This window comes from Sebastes umbrosus, chromosome 16 (assembly GCF_015220745.1).
Source record: "Sebastes umbrosus isolate fSebUmb1 chromosome 16, fSebUmb1.pri, whole genome shotgun sequence".
In the NCBI taxonomy this organism is placed as follows: Eukaryota; Metazoa; Chordata; class Actinopteri; order Perciformes; family Sebastidae; genus Sebastes; species Sebastes umbrosus.
In genome coordinates, this window is record NC_051284.1 from 1,311,212 (window position 1) to 1,332,113 (window position 20,902).

Genomic DNA, 20,902 nt, shown 5'->3' on the forward strand with positions numbered 1-20,902 from the left:
GTCGAGTCCACAGTATCAGTATCTATGTGAGGAAACGCTTTGCAGACTTGTCATATCATTATGCACTTAAACAGTGTTAACACGTCACTATATTGGACGGGTGATGAAACACAACTAAAGCAAGTTTCAAGAGTGCTAATTTATTTTACACTGTGTGTAAATCAGTTGAAACTAATACCTGTCTCAAAAAGGAGAAAAGAAAAATTTAAATATCTGAAAATCTATTGCATGCATTGGAAAATTTTCGGCAATAATATTGTGTGTACATTTGTAGTTAAATTATGAGGCTGGTGGGATTTTCTTTTTTTGTTGTTAAAGGGACTGTTTGTAACTTCTTACACGTATAAATCATTGTGGGTCGGTGTCCCATGCGCTCTTGTGTGTGGCTTCACTGTTCAGACAAGACTCCAACACAAACTACAGTGAAGCACCAAAACCTCTTGGTTGTATCTAGTGAAGCCCGTCTGTTAAACAGTGTTGGCCGCGGTCGGAGGACGCGGTGGAGACCGTAGCTTTGGTCTACAGGACCGGAGTCCTCTGCTGTACTCTGCTCCTCTGCCTGCCTTCACTCACACACCGCGCTCGTTCTCACTCTTTCGCTCCACTCTTACATGCATGCGCGCTCACTCCACACTGCAGAAGAGTTAGTTTTAGCTCTGAAAATATCTAGTGATGTACAGTGGTCGTTTGTTTAAAACTGAGCCCCGCTAGATCCTCCAAAGGATTGATTGCGTTAAAGAAATTAGATCGCTGAAAACAAATTTGCGTTAACGTGTTATTATTTCTTTAACTTTGACAGCCCTAAACAGAACACAGATATATAGTTTAATTTGTTAAAACGGGACTATTTTCAGCAGTATATTAATCCACATTTGGTGCTCTAGTGAGTATCTGTGGCAGCAGGACAGTGGATGTGGGATTGAGTCAAAATAAACTACAGTGTGTGTGTGTGTGTGTTCATGGTGATGAAGGAACATGTCACGCACTGACCCAGTGTGATTCACTGACGTGTTTTTAAGAGTTTTGGGACAACAATGGAGCTCTTTGGCACAGAGGAAGAAGATATATCAGGCTTTGGATATACAGCAGTTAGCTTTTTTGTCTTGTATGTTGTATGAGATTTTGTTCAGAGTTTTGGACACTGAAAACTGAGCCAGAGCACTCGTTAAAAACAAAAACTGCAGCATAATACACATGTACATGTACATGTGTACAATATACACTTTGTGTACCTTGTCCCAGCCCAGTACACACTCTCTCTCCACACACACACTTCTCACTGACCTCTCTCCGTCGCCCCGCTCAGCAGTCGAGTCGCCATGTGAGCGATGTGTAGCAGTGCAGTGTGGATGTGGGAAGAGGGGTCACATCGCCAGCTAATACTCCATATGTTTGAGTTAATGCCCTCTCTCTCTCCCGCCTCACCTCTGCTCTTCTTTACCTCGCTCGCCCTCACCTGTCTCTACCTCCTACAGTTTACCTACTCTTTACTCTAACTCCTGTCTTGCCCTCCATTCTTCACTTTGGTATTTTTCTTTTTTATCGTTAATCCTCTCGTCTCTCTGTCTCTCAGGACTATGTTCTGGCGGTGGAGACCTATCACTCCATCATCCAGTATGAACCCCAGCAGAAAGTGCAGCTGCTCAGCGGCATAGGACGCATCTTCTTGCAGGTGCGCACATTAACACACATATACTGTGCCGCTAGGAAGTTTGTGGAGTCTTTTGAATTTTCTGTATTTCTGCATGAATGTGATCTAAAATGTGCTCAGATCTCATTCAAGTCTAAAACTTGATAAAAGACAGCCCAGTTAAAACTTTAACTTTAGTTCAAATCGTCACATACATAGTATACATGTATGAAATTTGGTGGCATATCATAGTAATCATGGTTTGGGGAGGCTTGCTATCATTGATGGAATGTTGAATTCTGGATTGTATCAGCAAATCTTAAGGACAATGTCAGGGTTTCTTTTGGTAAACTGAAAGCTCAACGAAAGGTGGGTCATGCAGCGAAACAATGACCCTAAACACACAAGTCAGACTACCAAAGAGTGGTTAAAGCAGAAAAAAATTCAACGTTTTGGAATTGGCCGAGTCAAAGTCCACACCTTTATCCAATAGAAATGTTGTGGAAAGAACAGGAAAGAACCTGAAGAGAGCAGTTCGTGCAAGGAAGCCAACCAAGCCACCGACATCACTGAGTTGAATCATGTTTGTGAGGAGGAAAGGGCCAAAGATCAGACTCAATATGGACAGATACTAAATATTATTCAATACACTTATTCACTTTTTTTCTAAGTGAAATCCCAACTCCCATGTGTTAAGAACAAAGCTGAGCCTAGCTTAGCATAAACATTGGAGCACCTCTAAATTTCACTAATGAAAGCTGCAGTGGGTAGAAATGGAGCAAATATGATTTTAAAAAGTTATTTTTATAAACCGATCACCATATCCTGACAGTAGTGCATGTGACAGGTAATCTGAAAAAAATCATGTTCCTCTGTGTCCGGCATCTGAAAGATTTCACAGACCGGAGGAAAAAAAGCAGTCAGAGCCAAGCTGGAGCCTTGCCGTCTCTGAACAGCTGTCAGTCACTCACAAACTCTGATCAAACGGTCAAACTAGGCAGCGCTGATCAAATATGAATCAATATTCTGTTACTGTAATGCCTATTTCTCTCCTCAGATGTTTTCAGAATCATCTTGTAGTGTACTGTTTAGCTGTAAAATGAGAAAGTTTGTGACCCGGCAGCCATTTTGAGATCAGTTGAAGAAATACCAAGCACCGCCCACCAGCCGGAGCACAGCCAATAGGAACGCTCTCTCTGAAATGACCTGTGATTTGGTCAATGTCTCCCGTCACGGGCTAGATATTCTAAAGCCTGTAAACAGAGCCATGAGGAGGAGCAGAATTCTAGTTTTCTCTCAGAACACTTGAATTAGCAATATGCTGAAAGGTTATTATGGGATTTTTGCCCAAAGATGCCAAAAATATACTGCCTACTGCAGCTTTAAGGCATAGGCCATATAGGCGGTCGCTGAGGGCGCCACCTTCTGGGGGGCGCTAGTTTCCCTCTAAAAAGTTATTTTTTTTAAAGCCGATGGGTGCCCTTCCTCATTGTCTGCATTGAAGTAACAAATTAACAAATAAATAAAGGAAGAAAGAAATACACGTTTCACCCCTGTAACTCTCTTTCTCACACCTTTTCATCTGCCCGGCCACACTCATCTGTTCATAAAAGTGTAAATTGTAGTGAAACTGACTAAACACAATATCAGGGACCAATTGTTTATTTATATCATAATAAATACAGTTATTTATGAAAATTAAAATCTTAATTTATGTCTTAAAACCATTGTGATGTTTGATGTATGCAGTTTAAAAGCCAAAATCCTGCCTAGGGCGCCAAAATGGTTCGAACCGGCCCTGCCGCACAGTGATAGTAAGACTCTGGGAAGGCACTGCGTCTAGCTGTTGTCCCCTAAGGCCAGCCCTTTCCCTCGACTTTCAGTCTTTAAGCTAAGCTAGGCTAACCACATCCTGACTCTAGCTCTGTACTTAACACATATGAGATTGATATCAATATCCCAAAATGTTGAATTATTCCTTTAAAGGATTCTGATTGGAATCTAGATCAAGCTTAACTAGACATGTTGGTAGAATATTGATAACACTGGGCCTACAGTACAAACACACGCGCAACTAAATGGGGCAGTGCTCCTGTCACTTAGTATTATCTATGCAGAAAATGAACCGGACTTGAACTTCAGGAAACCTGGATGCCCAAAATAACTCCTCCCACTTTGCAACTCCATAGTGTTGTTCTATCATCAGAGATCTATTTGTTTTGTCATCATTATTCCCGCTTGTGATGCTCCCTAATCTTTGCTGATGCAATGAGTCTTAAGTTTTCCCTGAGGGATCATGAAATCTAATCTAATACATTTGTGCTTGCCTCGTTTTACAATATACACACACGGATCAGTGGTTAATGTGCTGCTGCTTTGTTCTTGGCCAGATTGGAGACGTTAAAACAGCAGAGAGGTACTTCGTGGATGTGGAGAAAGCCTGCCAGATGACAGGGAACCAGCCCCGTCACACCACATGCGTGCTGATGAACAGGTACAGTGTGTCGTGCATTTAGCACCTCCTGCTCAGGATCATTTTTCTCCGTGGTAGCGGCGCTTCCTTCAGGGCTTTTTGCAGGTTCTTGCTTCCTTCTGCCGTGTGACTAAGCACAGGAGGTCACACCTGTGGCCTGAGGAGCTGTAGAGGATGAGGCAAACTTCAAGTGACAATCTCAATCTCACTCACACTGGTGGTGTACTGATGCTCACTTCAGAAAGGCAGCTGATTATATCGTCCTGCAGATTATATCGTCCTGCAGTCATGTTTTTCGTAGCATTCTGTTGTTGTTTTTAGTTACACTCTTTTTAAGTTGTTATTTTTTAATTACTACTACAGGACAAACATGAACAATACAAAGTCTCACCTGTGAAATGTAACTTAAAGGGAGATTTGTCAAGTATTTAATACTCTTATCAACATGGGATTGGGCAAATATGCTGCTTTATGCAAATGTATGTATATATCTATTATTGGAAATCAATTAACAACACAAAACAATGACATATATTAGAAACCCTCACAGGTACTGCATTTAGCATAAAACAAAATGCTCCAATCATAACATGGCAAACTGCAGCCCAACAGACAACAACAGCTGTCAGTGTGACTGTCACTATGACTTGCCCCAAACTGCATGTGATTATCATAAAGTGGGCATGTCTGTAAAGGGGAGACTCGTGGGTACCCATAGAACCCATTTACATTCACTGATCTGGAGGTCAGAGGTCAAGGGACCCCTTTGAAGATGGACATGACAGTTTTTCCTCACCAAAATTTAGTGCAAGTTTGGAGCGTTATTTAGCCTCCTTCCCGATAATGGTCGACATATGACATGGTTGGTACCGATGGGTTCCTTAGGTTTTCTAGTTTCATATGATACCTGTATCTTCACTCCAGCTTTAAACCTGTCAGAGACTCCGGCCACGAGCTACAGCCAATGAGAGCACCAGACACGGGTTAAGGGGGAACCTGGGGGAGGAGGGGTCGCCTCTAACAATAGGAATTTACTGTATATGACACAGAGCAAAGTTGTTGTTGCACCTAATTGAATGAATAGTAAAAAAGAGTGTGGAACAGTGGAACAGTGAAACAGGCTATTTAGTGAACACGTGCCAACAACAACATCAGCAATGTGTCTCGCGTACGGTATCACGTCTTTCACCGTGTATTCCTCGCGTGTGTTATTGTGACAAAACGTAGTTTGGAGATTCCTGCCGGTGAAAGATCTCGTAGTGTGTGGCGATTTGTACCAGGGCTGTCAAAGTTAACGAGATAATAACGTGTTAACCCAGATTTGTTTTAACTACTCTAATTTCTTTAACGCATTAATGCAACTTGTGATTTTAGGTTGCAATTGAAACTCTCTGTATTTTGAAAAGAGATCACAAGATTGAGTGCGTGCAACCCACAATAGTTCAGAGTCACCTGGGACTGAATACATACTAGGGATGTTCATATTTAACCGTTAATCGGCATTAAGCATTTTAACCAGTTAAAACGGTTAAAAGAAATATTTATAATTAATTAAGAAGCTGAGCGGCTCGTCACTTTAAGGAGAAAAGCTGGTCCACCTTAACAGCCCACCTTAAGAGGCAGAGCTGGAGCTGCAGGATACAGGAAGTCGGCTCCGGTCTCTGGCTCGCTGAGCAGAGCGGAGGAGTTGTAGTTTACACCTACACATACGTTTCACAGCTAGAAAGCCACCAACAACCTCACACTCACCACAACACACACACACTCGTTAAAGTTACGTCGCGCTGACAGAACTGTATGTGTGTGGTAGCGGCGGCGGCGGCGAGCAAGAAGCCTCCGGCAATGCTAGAGCTGCTAACGTAGCACAAATAAACACACCGTTTATCGGGCAATCGCTATCGTTAATCCAGGCGACAGTATGCCGTTACGCCAGACAGACACACAGCTGACAACCTGCTAAACGTAAACTAAATGTGTGTAGGAGACTTTTACTGCGAAAGTGGCTGCATGTACCGCGACACTACAACGCAGCATTGTGGCTGCTAAGTTAACGCTCCCGGACGGGTGAACTTTGTTCTCAGTTGTCTGTTGTGCTCGTACACTGCAGCTGGTGCAAGGCACAATCTTGACGGTTAACGGTCAATAATCGGTTAACGAGGGTCGGTTATCGGTTAAGAAAATGGTTCAAAATGAGCATCCCTAATACATACAGTGTGTTCCTATTGTTAGAGGCGACCCCTCCTCCCCCAGGTTCCCCTTCAACCCATGTCTGGCACTCTCATTGGCTGTAAGCGCGTGGCCGGAGTCTCTGACAGGTCCAGATATTTATCATGCTACTGTAGATATAATGTGTCTGCGACGAGACGTTTCTCGCTGTCGACCTCTACAAAAACGAAGCGACCAGGTGCTACATCCTAAGCACATATCCAAAAGGAAACTACAAAAATGGCGGACATAGTGCCTAAAAATATAGTGAGGCGAAACCAACAGGGGGCCATGTGCTTTATGGTGTTGAGCTGGGGGAGGAGGGGCCAACTTGAACCTCACAAACAAACCCTACTCATTCTGCCTTTGAAGAGATTTCCAAATAAAACTCGACTTGACTTGAATATTACAGAAATAACATGTCTTTTATTTCAATGGGGATTGACTTTGTATGTCCCATTGTCCCATTATCACTGGTATTCCATTCACATTGTATACTTTGGTCTGGGACTGTCTAGGCCCCTGCCTGCAGCCAGGTTCCAAAGTCTGGTGGAGAACCTGAAACAGAAGAGTAGAGGCTGTTTATGGCCAGCAGATCAATTGCCGTGGTTATGAAATGACATGTGCAACTATCACATATAGGCGTATGTTCGCTTGTCCACATACGTCGTGTCTTCCACAGCCTCCATTATGACTGGAACACAAGATAACATGATAACCATAATTTTCCCTTTCTTGTAATACTGCTATCAGTACCGTTTGTAGATTTATTGACTGTGTGTGTGTGTGTGTGTGTGTGTGTGTGTGTGTGTGTGTGCGTGCGTGCGTGTGTTTTTTAAGGGCCTTTGTGCACCTCAGCCAGAACAACTACGGTGAAGCACACGGATCCTTCGCTGAGGTCTAGAAAATCGACCCAAAGAAACCCCGTTGTAAGTTTTACCACACCACATCTTTTACTTTACAACAGCTTAAATGCACCACATTAAGTCAAGTAATGTAAGAAACACAATTTATAGTAAGGCTAATGTCATGCATTGTGTCGTCTCAACAAAAATATTAGTGGATCTGTCATAGTGTTGGATTATTGATGATCCACTCTAAGATTAATTGATTAATTGATTAATTAATGGGTAATGGGTGCAGGGTTTTTCCTGCACAATGCCGTTGTGTTGGCGCTGTAACACATAACCAGCACAACGAACCAGGAAAAGTGCTAGCAAAACTGCCAAAGAAGAAGAAATGAGCCGTCTGTTTTGGTTTGGGGCTGGATTGCTGCACAGCGACGGTGTTTCACAGCAAAAAACATCACTAAAGTAAACAAAACTCCTTTTCCCTCCCGTTTGATGTTCTAATATAGTTTCATATCGCCAGTTGGGGTTTATAAATGCCGTTTCAAGCGGCAGTCTGCGTTTGTGAAAGCCGCTCCATCCGCCTCTTTACATGTGTGCCATGAACAGCCGCCAGATTGTTTGAACCATCTGACAAGCCGTCATTGGAAACTGTTTGGAAAAGGGTAGGTACTTTCAAAAATACTTGTCAGGTGATTGGAAGAACCATCTGTCAATCAAACTTCTTGCCGAAGCCAGTCGGGAGAAGAGCAAAAACAACTTTTCCATCAAGAAAAGCCTTCAGTGTCGTCCTTTGCTCTTCTTTCAATGAAGAAATACTCTCCAGTTCTGATAGAACCGAAGTTACTGCAGCTACGCTAACCTCCTCATGAGCCGCCATTGTTGTTTAGAACAAACAATCACCTCTCGCCTCACACACACCTAAGCCACGCCCGTAGCTGGCAGTAGCTCCTCACAGGATGCTGATCGGTCCGTGCTCTGGCTTTGCTGGACACAAACACGTTACTTAAAGACTGACGAGATGGAGTTTCGTGTGATATGTGATCCCGTGATTCTCATGTGATCTTGTGTCATCGCAAGTATCCAGCTGTTGTACAAGGTAAGCTCTTCTGCGCAATGTCTGCGGTCATAGTGGGGGCTGCTTGATGTGGTCAGTGAAATGGTTGGCCAAGGTTTGGAACTCTACTGATCCCCGTACAGTTTCGTTCAGTATCATTTGATTTTGTGGAACTCAACTGTAATTCAAATGAAACCTCAAAAGCTCAACAGCAGCCTTGTACAAGTAGAAGGGTGGAGTTGATGATAAGTTCACATTCGACTCTTCTGTCCTCACCCATCCCCCCACCCCGTATGTTCCAGGCCAACAACAACGCAGCGGTGTGCTTGCTCTATCTAGGCCGCCTGAAGGAGTACCTGGGCCAGCTGGAGGGCCTGGTGCAGCAGGACCCCGCACTCTACCTCCACGAGAGCGTCCTCTTCAACCTGACCACTATGTACGGCTGGAGTCGTCTCGCAGCACCCAGAAGAAGCAGGCTCTGCTGGAGGCCGTGGCCTGCCGGGAGGGGACAGCTTCAACACGCAGTGTCTCAAACTGGTCTAACAGGCAGGACATGAAGTGGGAGAGGACACACACACTGCTGCATCCAGTGTGACAGGGAATATAATCTGTAGAGGAGTAGAAAGCTGTACCTCCTATGAGAGAGTGGTTTTAGTGCTTGGTTTGGTTACCCAGAAGCAAGTTGATACAAAATCTTTCAGAATTGTTTTTATTGGATGTCGGAAGCCCAGGTACAGGTACACATCTTTCAGTGGGCACGGCAGACACTCCTATCCTTCCGAAGGCTGATCCAGTAATGAGTCACGCATTTACTTACAGGATCAGAAACCGTGGCCAGCAGCTCACATCAGCTGGTGGATTAACATTCTGGAGGAAAATACCCCTACAAAAAAAAACTCCTGTGTGCAGAAGATTTTATTTTACAGATGAAATAGTTTAGTTTGACATTTTGGGAAATGTAGCTTATTTGCTTTCTTGCCGTGAGTTCGATGAGATGATTGATAGCGTGTCCGTACCGTAAATATTAAGCTTGAGGGAAAGTTCTGTGATAATGCAATTGTAATACAGAAAGAAAGTCTTCAAAATCCGATCAACTGGAAGTTCCGTCTGCAGGAGTATTCATAAAGGATATGCTGTAGATTTTGTAGGGAGGCTTAGTTTGCTCCTCCTCTCTTCTTTTTCACATTTTTCAAATGTTGCATTCATTCAATTTGAATCGCAGTGATAAGGAGGTTGTTTACCAGCTTTTACCTCGCTGTAGGGCATTTTATTCATTTTTCAGGGACGGCAATATTATTTGCTTCTTCACTGATTAACTACTTGCTGTAAAAACAGAAAAGCTCACCTGTAATGGTCCCTCAAGACTGTCCCGAAGAAGAAACAGTCCAGCTCATAACCCCCTGTAAAACCACTAATTGTCATTTTTACAGGCTAGCCATTTCCCCTGCTTTCAGTCTTTGTGCTACTTAAAGGGATAGTTCAGGTGTTTTTTGAAGTGGGGTTGTATGAGGTACTTATCTATAGTCAGTGTATTACCTACAGTAGATGGAAGGTCGGCACGCCCCCAGTTTGGAGAAACAAACAGGAGTACCAGCACTGGAGCAAAACAATGTACTGCTGTGGACGGGGGCAGCAGCTAAACACATTTTAGACACACAAAAAAAATCATAATTTTTTAGTGTAAACTATAGACGAATCCAGCGACCGCTTTGTGTATTTCGCGATCTAGCCGCGCCGGCCATTACTGCAGTGGCAAGTCGTAGTGACTCTACTGTCTGCTAACCGTATTAACAAGTGACTTTCAGCCAAATGTGTCCGTGGTTGCTCATAGTAACTTAAGTAAATGCTTGACGTAGATAATAAATACAGATAAGTATGTTTGTGAGTCAAATTGAAGGCTTTTACGAGGACAGCAACATATTCTGTTGGTGTTTTCAACAGCTGTCTCCAACAAGACGCATTCGGCTGAGAGTCAGTTAACACGGTAAGCAGACACTTTGTTCGTGTTCTGTTTGTGCTGCCTACCAAATGATGTTTACCTTGTGGTCATTAGATTCCCTAGTTAGAGCAACTAACGTTATATTTCACAATAACGCCACAGTTAGTTGATTGAGTTAATTTATTCTATGGAACCACCGCAGCCTCTAGACAGTGCCTTTAGCCCGCTAACGTTAGCTACGCAGTGTTAACTTAGTTTTCAGGCTAACATTAGGCAGCTGAAAACTGTTCAGGTTTTTTCCCAAACTCGACGTTACATAAAAAGTAACGCTAAAGTAGAAAATTGTACCCTTAGGATAGTTGCTTTCAAATGTGTGCGTATTGTAGGGAGATGTCACCGCAGTAATGACAACATGTTTACTTCCGGTATTTCCCCAGATTTGTGTATATTTAGAATATTTTCACTGCTTTATCTTGCGTCAGACAGCCCTTTCCAACGGAGAACTGATCCAACGTATCCATCTATGCTCTCGCCAAAGCCACCAGACTCCATTGAAAAAAACCGTGTACTGTTACTTTGGTTAGTTTGGATTCACCAAAATCACACAATAACACAAACTAAGGAACCGATGGAGGCAGCGGTAGGCCAGCAACCCCCGTGCTCTGGGAGGTCAAATTACAGGGTTTTTTTCAATGGAGTCTGGTTGCTTAGCGAGAGCATAGATGGATATGGCTTTAGTTCCCCGTTGGAAACATAGACTGTATAGTATGTATAGCTGTCTGACGGCAAGGTAAAGCAGTGAAAATATTCTAAATATAGCGTACACTTAAACTGGATTTTTTTAGGTATCTATAGTCTGTTTAGCTGCTGCTCCCGTCCACAGCAGTACGTTGCTTTGCTCCAGTGCCAGATTCCTGTCTGTTTGGTGCCAGACTCCTGTCTGGTACTCCAGTCTGTTTCTCCAGTCTGTTTCTCCCAACTGGGGGCGTGCCGACCGTCATGTACTGTAGGTAATACACTGACTATGGAGAAGAACCTCATACAACCCTACTGAGAAACACCTAGACTATCCCTTTAAGCTAACCAGCTGCTAGCACTAGTTTTCCTATTTAGCGCACAGACATCGGAGAGTGGTATCGATCTAAATCTCTGTAATAAGGCAAATAAAAGTATTTCCCAAAAAGTCAAACTATTCCTCTAAATTTTTATCAAATAAATTCTAGTCAAACCACCACAGCGGAATCCTCAAATGAAGCATTGTGATTGGAGGAGACCTCAGAACAGAGATGTACATTGCACTACAGACTGGTAGTAGTTTTAAGGAGTTTCAGGCTCATAATGTGAGTCATGATACGGGCATTATCCTGAGCTTCAGTATGCTTAAAGACTAATAAACTACCACCAAGGTCCACAGCAGACATTCGTAATACTGGATGTACAGTCAAAGACCACTCCATCTTACCTGTCAGCTTTGTTAACTCGTGCAGTGAAACTAGATAAGCCCTTCAGATTGCATCGCATCATTTTCACTAAACAAAAACTGTAAAATATTAGCAATCCAAATTGTACATATCAGAGATTTTTTCTGTTGTGATTATATCAAAAATGATTGTCTTGTTAAATCTTTATTGATTTGTCCTGGTGGATCTTTAATTATCACTGTTTACATATTGTGTTGATCATATTTATGTATATTAAATTTTGTTTTATCCTAAATAAAAGTGTTATTTTAAATCAACATGTTTGGTTTGATGTAGGGATACGACTTTTTCAGTCTCCATAGCAATAGCGATAGCTGGGCTTTGGGTATCGGCCGATACCGAGTACCGCTCCGATACCGAGTACCAAGTACCGCTCCGCTCCGATACCGAGTACCGCTCTGATACCGAGTACCAAGTACCGCTCCACTCCGATACCGAGTACCCGCTCCGATACCGAGTACCGAGTACCACTCCGATACCAAGTACCGCTCCGCTCCGATACGAGTACTGCTCCGATACAGAGTACCAAGTACCGCTCCACTCCGATACCGAGTACCGCTCCGATACCGAGTACCATTCCGATACCAAGTACCACTCCGATACCGAGTACCGCTCCGATACCGAGTACCGCTCCGCTCCGATACCGAGTACCGCTCCGATACCGAGTACTGCTCCGATACAGAGTACCGCTCCGATACCGAGTACCGAGTACTGCTTCCGATACAGAGTATCGCTCCGATACCGAGTACCGAGTATTGCTCCGATACGAGTATTGCTCCGATACCGAGTATTGCTCCGTTACCAAGTACCGCCTCCGATACCGGTGTTTAATTAATCAGCTGTATGCCTCACTGGGTGGAAGTGACTGGATCATTCTATTATGTGTAAGACAACATCAGGCCTGGACTTAAACATTGCTTTCTTAACTTTGTAAAACAAAATGTAACAAATAAACATAAATTTAGTGAACTGTTATTTATTATTAAAATAATGAATCATACACCAGCAACTGGGTAAAAAAAGTCTTCAAAATGAACAGGAATTCTTATTCAAGTGTGAACCTTTAGCAACAAATTGGTCAGAACTTAAACAAAAAAATTCCAGTATATAACATATACAGCATACTGTAGTATATATAGAATAAAATTTAATAGATTGGCCCCATTATCACCGATATCTGATCTAGCTATTAGAGTCAGTATTGGCCCGGTATTGGTTTATCCCTAGTTTAATGGAAAGATGATAAAAAACAAAACATAGCAAAGATTGAAAATAGCAGCAGCTTTATGTTCCATACAACACAAAATGTCTATGAATGTGTCTGTGCCCCATTAGGACAGACGGATACATCAAGTGACATCTCCAACTTCTGATTCAGAGAGATTTGAATATGAAATTAGAAAAAATACTGCTTATTAGTCATACATTTCAACAAACTGTCAGGTTGCGATGGCACCTAACACCAAATACAACAAGAGAACAAGGCACTGCAGATTGTCCTGTGGTGAAACAAGTATTCAAGTAAGTGATGCTCCATTACAAGTCAAAGTCCTGCATTCAAACTTTGAGTGAAATGTGAATTATGATTAGATATCAAGTACTCATGCAGAAAGGCCCCTTCAAATGTTACACATTTATTATATTATTGCATTATCATTCCTGATGCATTAAGCAACATGTTAATGTAGCTGGTTGATGCTAATGGACTTTATATGTTGTTAAGTAGTTTATGTGTGCACATGATTTGTTATCTGATCATATGGTTTGTCTGCAGAATCTAACTGGTAACTAGAAAATCAGGATAAACTGGAAAGACTAGTACGTTGAGTAAATATACGTACTGAGATCCCACCTCTGAGTGTAGGCTACATCATTATCTTCACCACTAAAAAGCTTCTTAGTGCATATTATGACTGCCCTGCTACAGGAGATCATCCACATTATACTGGATGTTTCTCAACATTCTAACTGTTAGAGTTGTTCCGATACCAGTATCAGAAATGCGTCCGATACTGCCCAAAATTCGGGATCGGGTATCGGCGAGTACTCCAGGCTATGCACCGATCTGATATCATCATTTATTTACCCAGAAGCATCACACGAAAGAACATGATACAACAGAGAGGGTAATCATATCACATATGGTCAGCAGTAAACAGCTGTTAAATAATATTAATTATATATTTCTTAACACGCTGGTATCAAATCGGTACCCAGTATAGACGATACCGCAAGTTCAGGTATCGGAATCGGTATCAGGACGGAAAGAATAGTATGGGAACATCTCTACTACTGTAAACCTACTTTATTGCCTAACAGAATCCCGTTGGAAGCCCTGATTCTAGTGTTAGCGGCGGTCGTATGGAATCGCACATCTCTCTCTCTCTCTCTCTCTCTCTTGCACATCTCTCTCTCTCTCCTCTCTCTCTCTCTCTCTCTCTCTCTCTCTCTCTCTCTCTCTCTCAGGATCTCAGGATCTCAGGATCTCAGGATCTCAGGATCTCAGGATCTCTCTCTCAGGATCCCTCTCTCAGGATCCCTGCAGAGAAGCCACGTACTTTTGGCGGATGCCAAAGTCATCAGCTGGCCGGTTGTAAGCTTTCCACACCGGCTCCCCCACAAACAGCCTCATGGCTTTAGTGTAGTTCTGTAAAGACAAACACAAGTGTTCAGATTAGGGCTGTCAAAGTTAAGACGATAACATGTTCAATTCAACAAATTCATTTTAACAGCAATACATTCTTTAACACAACTTGCGATTTTTTGGTAGTAGGTTCAGTTTTAAAGCTAGAGTGAAGGTACTGGCATCATATGAAACTAGAAAACCTGATGAATCCATCGGTACCAATCTCTACATACTGGCTTGTCGGAAGAGAGGCTAAATAACGCTCCAAACTTTTGAAGCTTAAACTAAATTTTGTCGAGGAAAAACTGTCATGGCCATTTTCAAAGGGGTCCCTTGACCTCTGACCTCCAGATCAGTGAATGTAAATGGGTTCTATGGGTACCCACGAGTCTCCCCTTTACAGACATGCCCACTTTATGATAATCACATGACGTTTGGGGCAAGTCATAGTCAAGTCAGCACACTGACACACTGACAGCTGTTGTTGCCTGTTGGGCTGCAGTTTGCCATGTTATGATTGGAGCATATTGTTTTATGCTAAATGCAGTACCTGTGAGGGTTTCTGGATCAATATCCGTCATTGTTTTGTGTTGTTCATTTATTTCCAATAATAAATATATACATACATTTGCATAAAGCAGCATATTTGTCCACTCCCATGTTGATGAGAGTATTAAATACATCACAAATCTCCCTTTAAGGTACATTTTGAACAGATAAAAATGTGCGATTCATTTGTGATTAATCTCGATTAAATATTTGAGTCAACTGACAGCCCTAATTCAGATCAGACTGAATGTGGCTGGATAAAGTTATGTCAACTCTGCCATCCCATGTTAAAAGAGTTCATTCATTTGGTCCCACACAGCAATAAAACAACTAGCTTTCCTCACAGAAACCAGTTCATTTAGCTGGCCGGAAGCTAACGGATTAGCTGCTGTTAAGCACTTTGAGTGAGAAAAGGACCTTCAGGCTTTTAGACCAACAGCCCTGAAGAGGAACAACAGTTTAGGTCAACTTATTGGAAGTACAAACTCAAACAAGCTTCACTTGCCAGTGGCAACAGTAATGACCATGCTGACAGTAGTAACACATCTCACGGCTGCGACTTTTTAAATAGGAATGCATTAAAGCATGTATTCTGTGCATTCTTTTAATAATGATCAAATGAATGATAATTACATCTCACATGTTTGGTAACATAAATACCATTTGACAACACACATCTGCACCTGTTTTGTTTGTACTCTGCTGTATGGAAACACCAGGCGGGTCATGCTCTCAATATTCCATCTAGTCTTATTCAAATGAGGGATTCACCGATCCGACTCTTCAGTCCCGATACCGATACCAATGTTTCATTAATAAGCTGTATGCTGGGATCACTCTTTTATGTGTAAGGCAACAGCAGGCTTGACTTAAACATCGCTTTCTAAATTTGTAAAACTAAATGTAACAAATACAGACGTAGGCAAAGTTGTTGGTAACGTTCCGTTAAAGAGAGAAAAACCCACAATGGTCACTGAAATAACTTGAAACTGACAAAAGTAATAATAAATAAAAATTTACTGAAAATGAACTAATGAAAATCAGATATTGTTTTTGAATTGTGGTTCAACAGAATCATTTTAAAAAACAAACTAATGAAACTGGCCAGGACAAAAATGATGGTACCCCTAGAAAAGATGTAAAATAATGTGACTATAGGGACATATTAAACTAAGGTGTGTCCTGTAAATAGCATCACAGGTATCTTCAAACTTGTAATCAGTCAGTCTGCCTATTTAAAGGGTGAAAAATAGTCACTGTGCTGTTTGGCATCATGGTGTGTACCACACTGAACATGGACCACAGAAAGCTAAGGAGAGAGTTGTCTCAGGAGATCAGAAAGAACATTATAGACCTTCATGTTAAAGGTAAAGGCTATAAGACCATCTCCAAGCAGCCTGATGTTCCTGTGACTACAGCTGCACATATTATTCAGAAGTTTAAGGTCCATGGGACTGTAGCCTACCTCCCTGGACGTGGCCGCAAGGGGAAAATTGATGACATATTGAAGAGACGGATAATACGAATGGTAACCAAAAGAGCCCAGAACAACTTCCAAAGAGATTAGAGGTGAACTCCAAGGTCAGGTACATCAGTGTCAGATCGCACCATCCGTCACTGTTTGAGCCAAAGTGGACTTAATGGAAGACAACCGAGGAGGACACCAAATCATAAAAAAGCGAGACTGGAATTTTCCAAAATGCATATTGACAAGCCACAAAGCTTCTGGAGAATGTCCTTTGGACAGATGAGACAAAACTGGAGCTTTTTGGCAAGTCACATCAGCTCTATGTTCACAGACGCAAAAATGAAGCATCCAAAGAAAAGAACATTGTACCTAATGTGAAACATGGAGGAGGCTCGGTTATGTTATGGGGCTGCTTTGTGCATCTGGCACAGGGTGTCTTGAATCTGTGCAGGGTGCAATGAAATCTCAAGACTATCAAGGCATCATGGAGCGAAATGTGCTGCCCAGTGTCAGAAAGCTTGGTCTCAGTTGCAGGTCATGGGTCCTCAAACAGGATAATGACCCAAAACACAGCTAAAAACACCCAAGAATGGCTAAGAACAAAACATTGGGACTATTCTGAAGTGGCCTTCTGTGAGCCCTGATCTAAATCCTATTGAACATCTGTGGAAGGAGCTGAAACATGCAGTCTGGAGAAGGCACCCTTCAAACCTGAGACAGCTGGAGCAGTTTGCTCACGAGGAGTGGGCCAACATACCTGTCAACAGGTGCAGAAAGTCTCATTGAGAGTTACCAGAAATCACTTGATTGCAGTGATTGGCCTCAAAAGGTTTGTGCAACAAAAATATTAAGTTAATGTTACCATCATTTTTGTCTAGGCCAGTTTCATTAGTTTGTTTTTTAAATGATTCTGCTGAACCATAATTCAAAACAATATCTGATTTCATTAGTTAATTTTCAGTGAATTTTTATTTATTATTACTTTTGTCAGTTTCAAGTTATTTCAGTGACCATTGTGGGTTTTTCTCTCTTTAACAGAACGTTACCAACAACTTTGCCTACGTCTGTAAATACATAGATATACATTTACTGAATTGTTGTTTATAATAAATAATAAATCATACACAAACAACTTGGCAAAAAAAATCTTCAAAATTAACTGGAATAATAATTCCAATGTAAACCTTTTTTAATACAGCAACAAATTGGTCAGAACTTAAACAGGAATTCAAATTCCAGTATATAATGTGTATAACATAGAATTGAACTTAATAGATCGGCTCCATTGTCACCGATATCCGGTATCGGTATCTGTATATCCCTAATTCAAACATAGGGATTTTTGCATTAACAGCCCACTTTCTCCTCGTGCATCATTACAATTTTAGAGTTGTGCTGAAACCGATACCAGTATCAGAAATGCGTCCGATACTTCCCAGAATCTGGTATATTATAATTCATTAACCCAGAAAAAAAAGTAGTAAACAGCTGTTAAATAGTTATAATAACTATAGATGTTTTTATCACGCTGGTTTCAGATTGATACTCGGTATCGGGAAGGAAAAAATGGTATCGGACCATCTCTATTAAATGTCATCTCATCTAATCCAGTGTACTGGCGTGTGTTGTTAACACTGTCAGTGTTGAATATCTACACCTCCCCAGTTAGCCAGAAAGCAGTTAACCACTGTACTTCCATGTGGCTTCATATCGATGACAGTCACATTCACGTGTGCTACGTACGGTCTCGTCCAGGGTGAAGCGGTGGTAGATGCCGGCCGGCAGTGTGATCATGTCCCCCTTTCTCATGGCGATTCGGATCCACCGCTCTTCCTTGTCCCTGACGTCAAAGTAGGCCTGGCCGTCCAGGATGTAGCGGATCTCATCATCCAAGTGCAGGTGCTCCTCAAAGAACATCTTCAGCTGAGAGTACAGATGCAAAAAGACAAAGAGGCAGGAATAATGGTGGTTTCTTCATGGAACTATACAACTTTACTCCTAGCTAAGAACGCAGGTCATTTAATACTAACTTCCCACAGGTCAGAAAATCCTCTAATGCAGTGAGGACATTCCACTTCACTCTAGTTCAGGTTTTTCTATCAGTGTTTCTCTGAATAAAACAGATTATTGTTAGAAGATATGGTCTGATTTAAAATGTATGGTGCTTTGGTTACCTTTTCCTCATAGTTAGGTAGTGTGTCCTTGTGAATAGAGATGATGTCCATGTAGGAGTTAGCCTTGGTCTTTACGGATCTGCTCCAGCTCCGGGTCGCTTTCATAGATATCAGCATTCAGCTGCAACAACAAGGCAGCAACTGTGATCAGTAACAAACTGTGGAGACCAGGGCTGTGTGACGGCAAGAATCTGGTGATACGATACGTATCATAATACGTATCATGATACAGGGGTTACCATTCAATATATTGAGATATATTGCGATACTGTAAGCAAGGAGATATATTGCAATCTTTACCCTAATTTTAGGGAAACTGTCATAGTATAAAGAACACACCACCACATGCATAAAATCTGAGTACGTTTACTGATTTTCTGCCATCAGAACAGTAGGATCTGCATTTGCATTGATCCCAGTCCCTGTAACATCCAACATCATAGCTCTACTCTGAGAGGACACACACACTGAGAGGAGCATCTCTCTGCCGATGACAGAAAGTATTGACTGAGTTCATCTTTGCATGTAAACTATTAATTACAAATCAATACAGTGTTTTTGAGAATCAATACAGTATCACAAAACACAATATTGCGATATTCAATTTGTTCCTATATTTTCTTACACCTCTAGTGGAGAATAAGTGTTTATTAGGGATGCACCGATACTGATACTGGATCAGATATCGGGCCGATACAGACTCTAATAGTCGGGTATCGGTGACAATGGGGCCGATCTATACAATTCAATTCTATGTCTATATGCTCTATATATTCTAGACTGGAAGATTAATTCCTGTTTCAGTTTTGACCGATTTGCTGGTTAACTTCCTCTGACAGCTGTTAGTGACTTTACCTTCCAGTGAAACACCCCGAGCTGTCTCAGCTGGTCCAGAGACACGGGCTGGTCCGGGTTCAGTCTGTGAGGCGTCCTCTGGTCCTCCTCAGACCCGTCCATGTACCAGGCTTCCATTGCCATGCTGGAGCTAGCTGAGGAGCTAACCGCTGGAGCTAACCGGAGCTAACTGAGCTAACAGCTGGACGTGTCTCCAGCTGACCTCCTGTAGACTGTAGACTATAGAGAGCAATGAGAGGAATGTGTCTGCTGCCTTTGATTGTCACGTGACTGCAGCCAGCCCGACCTCACCTAACGTTAGACCCGGTTAATCCTCTGTAGCAGAGTGAGTGAGGCCAGCAGCTCTGCAGACCCCGCTGCTCTTCTACCAGAGATGTTGACAACTTGTTGATAAGAGCTGCCTTCACGAGACTCTAATGACGCGACTTCCTGTTGATCATGTGACTGTTAGAGGTGTGTGTGTTGGGGGGGGTCATTAGGCTAACAGGACTGAGTGGAGACCTGGGGACATCACTAACATGTCAATGAGAGAACATGTATCTGTGTGTCTAAACTGGAAATAGAGTCACAATAATAGAAAACAAGTTTGTGAAGGATTCCACTCATTGTGTTTCATTGTGTTTCATTGTGTTTCATTATGTTTCATTGTGTTTCATTGTGTTTCATTATGTTTCATTGTGTTTCATTGTGTTTCATTGTGTTTAATTGTGTTTCATTATGTTTCATTGTGTTTCATTGTGTTTCATTGTGTTTCATTATGTTTCATTATGTTTCATTGTGTTTCATTATGTTTCATTGTGTTTCATTGTGTTTCATTATGTTTCATTATGTTTCATTGTGTTTCATTATGTTTCATTGTGTTTCATTGTGTTTCATTATGTTTCATTGTGTTTCATTATGTTTCATTGTGTTTCATTGTGTTTCATTGTGTTTCATTATGTTTCATTGTGTTTCATTGTGTTTCATTGTGTTTCATGGTGAGGTGTAGTGCCACAGAGGGTCTAAGTGTTCAAGGTAGTTTTTATTATAAGATTTTACACGATGTACCTTCAAATTACTACAATTAGGACAAAGTGCAGGACTCTTTGCTTGATAATGTAATGTATTATACAGATAGTTTTAGTGCAGAAAAGGCACCGATTCAGCAGAATGGCCCATTTATAATATACACTTAAAGGGACTTTATGTAAGAATCAGAAATGTCTTGTTAACAGCGACACCTGTGGCTGTTAAGTCAACGAAAGTCAGCCTCCTGTTGCTCGCGATTGTGCTCGCTCTACATAGACATGAAGGAGCATCACTCAAAACAGTGAGGAGACACACGTCAGCTAAAAGCACAATATCACTCTATATTTCAGCTGCTTGGCAGTAATGTTAGCTGACCAGACGAAGGTCTCTCCATGAATCAATGCTGATCCTAGTGTTGGCTTTTCCCGCCTCAGCCTCCCGACCGCGGCCGGAGGGAACAGGGGAGACAGCGGAGTTTTGGTCGGAGACGATAAAGTTTCTCTCTGCAGAGCCCCGTCACTTCACAAGACACGGGAAACCTCTGTTGGTCTGGAGGAGCTGCAGCAGTTATTTCTGCACAAACATTCAC

The 20,902-nt window shown here is 42.0% G+C and overlaps 2 protein-coding genes across 2 annotated transcripts in view; one reads left to right on the plus strand and one right to left on the minus strand.

Annotated features, from left to right (window-relative positions):
• trappc12 (trafficking protein particle complex 12) overlaps positions 1–9,749 on the plus strand; it is a 47,177-nt gene extending 37,428 nt beyond the window's left edge. Inside the window, 7 exon segments of the mRNA XM_037746427.1 lie at positions 1,574–1,672; positions 4,021–4,124; positions 7,149–7,304; positions 8,237–8,255; positions 8,516–8,651; positions 8,654–8,713; positions 8,716–9,749. Of these exon segments, the coding sequence (XP_037602355.1) occupies positions 1,574–1,672; positions 4,021–4,124; positions 7,149–7,304; positions 8,237–8,255; positions 8,516–8,651; positions 8,654–8,713; positions 8,716–8,756 (615 nt within the window). The 3' untranslated portion in view covers positions 8,757–9,749.
• Positions 9,750–13,838: 4,089 nt separating this feature from the next.
• Positions 13,839–19,730, minus strand: adi1 (acireductone dioxygenase 1). Its single transcript, XM_037746942.1, is given in 6 exon segments — positions 13,839–14,022; positions 14,159–14,280; positions 18,020–18,199; positions 18,451–18,510; positions 18,512–18,571; positions 19,306–19,730. Coding segments are annotated over 5 exon segments (540 nt in total). The 5' UTR covers positions 19,429–19,730; the 3' UTR covers positions 13,839–14,022; positions 14,159–14,163.
• Between the last annotated feature and the right edge of the window lie 1,172 nt (positions 19,731–20,902).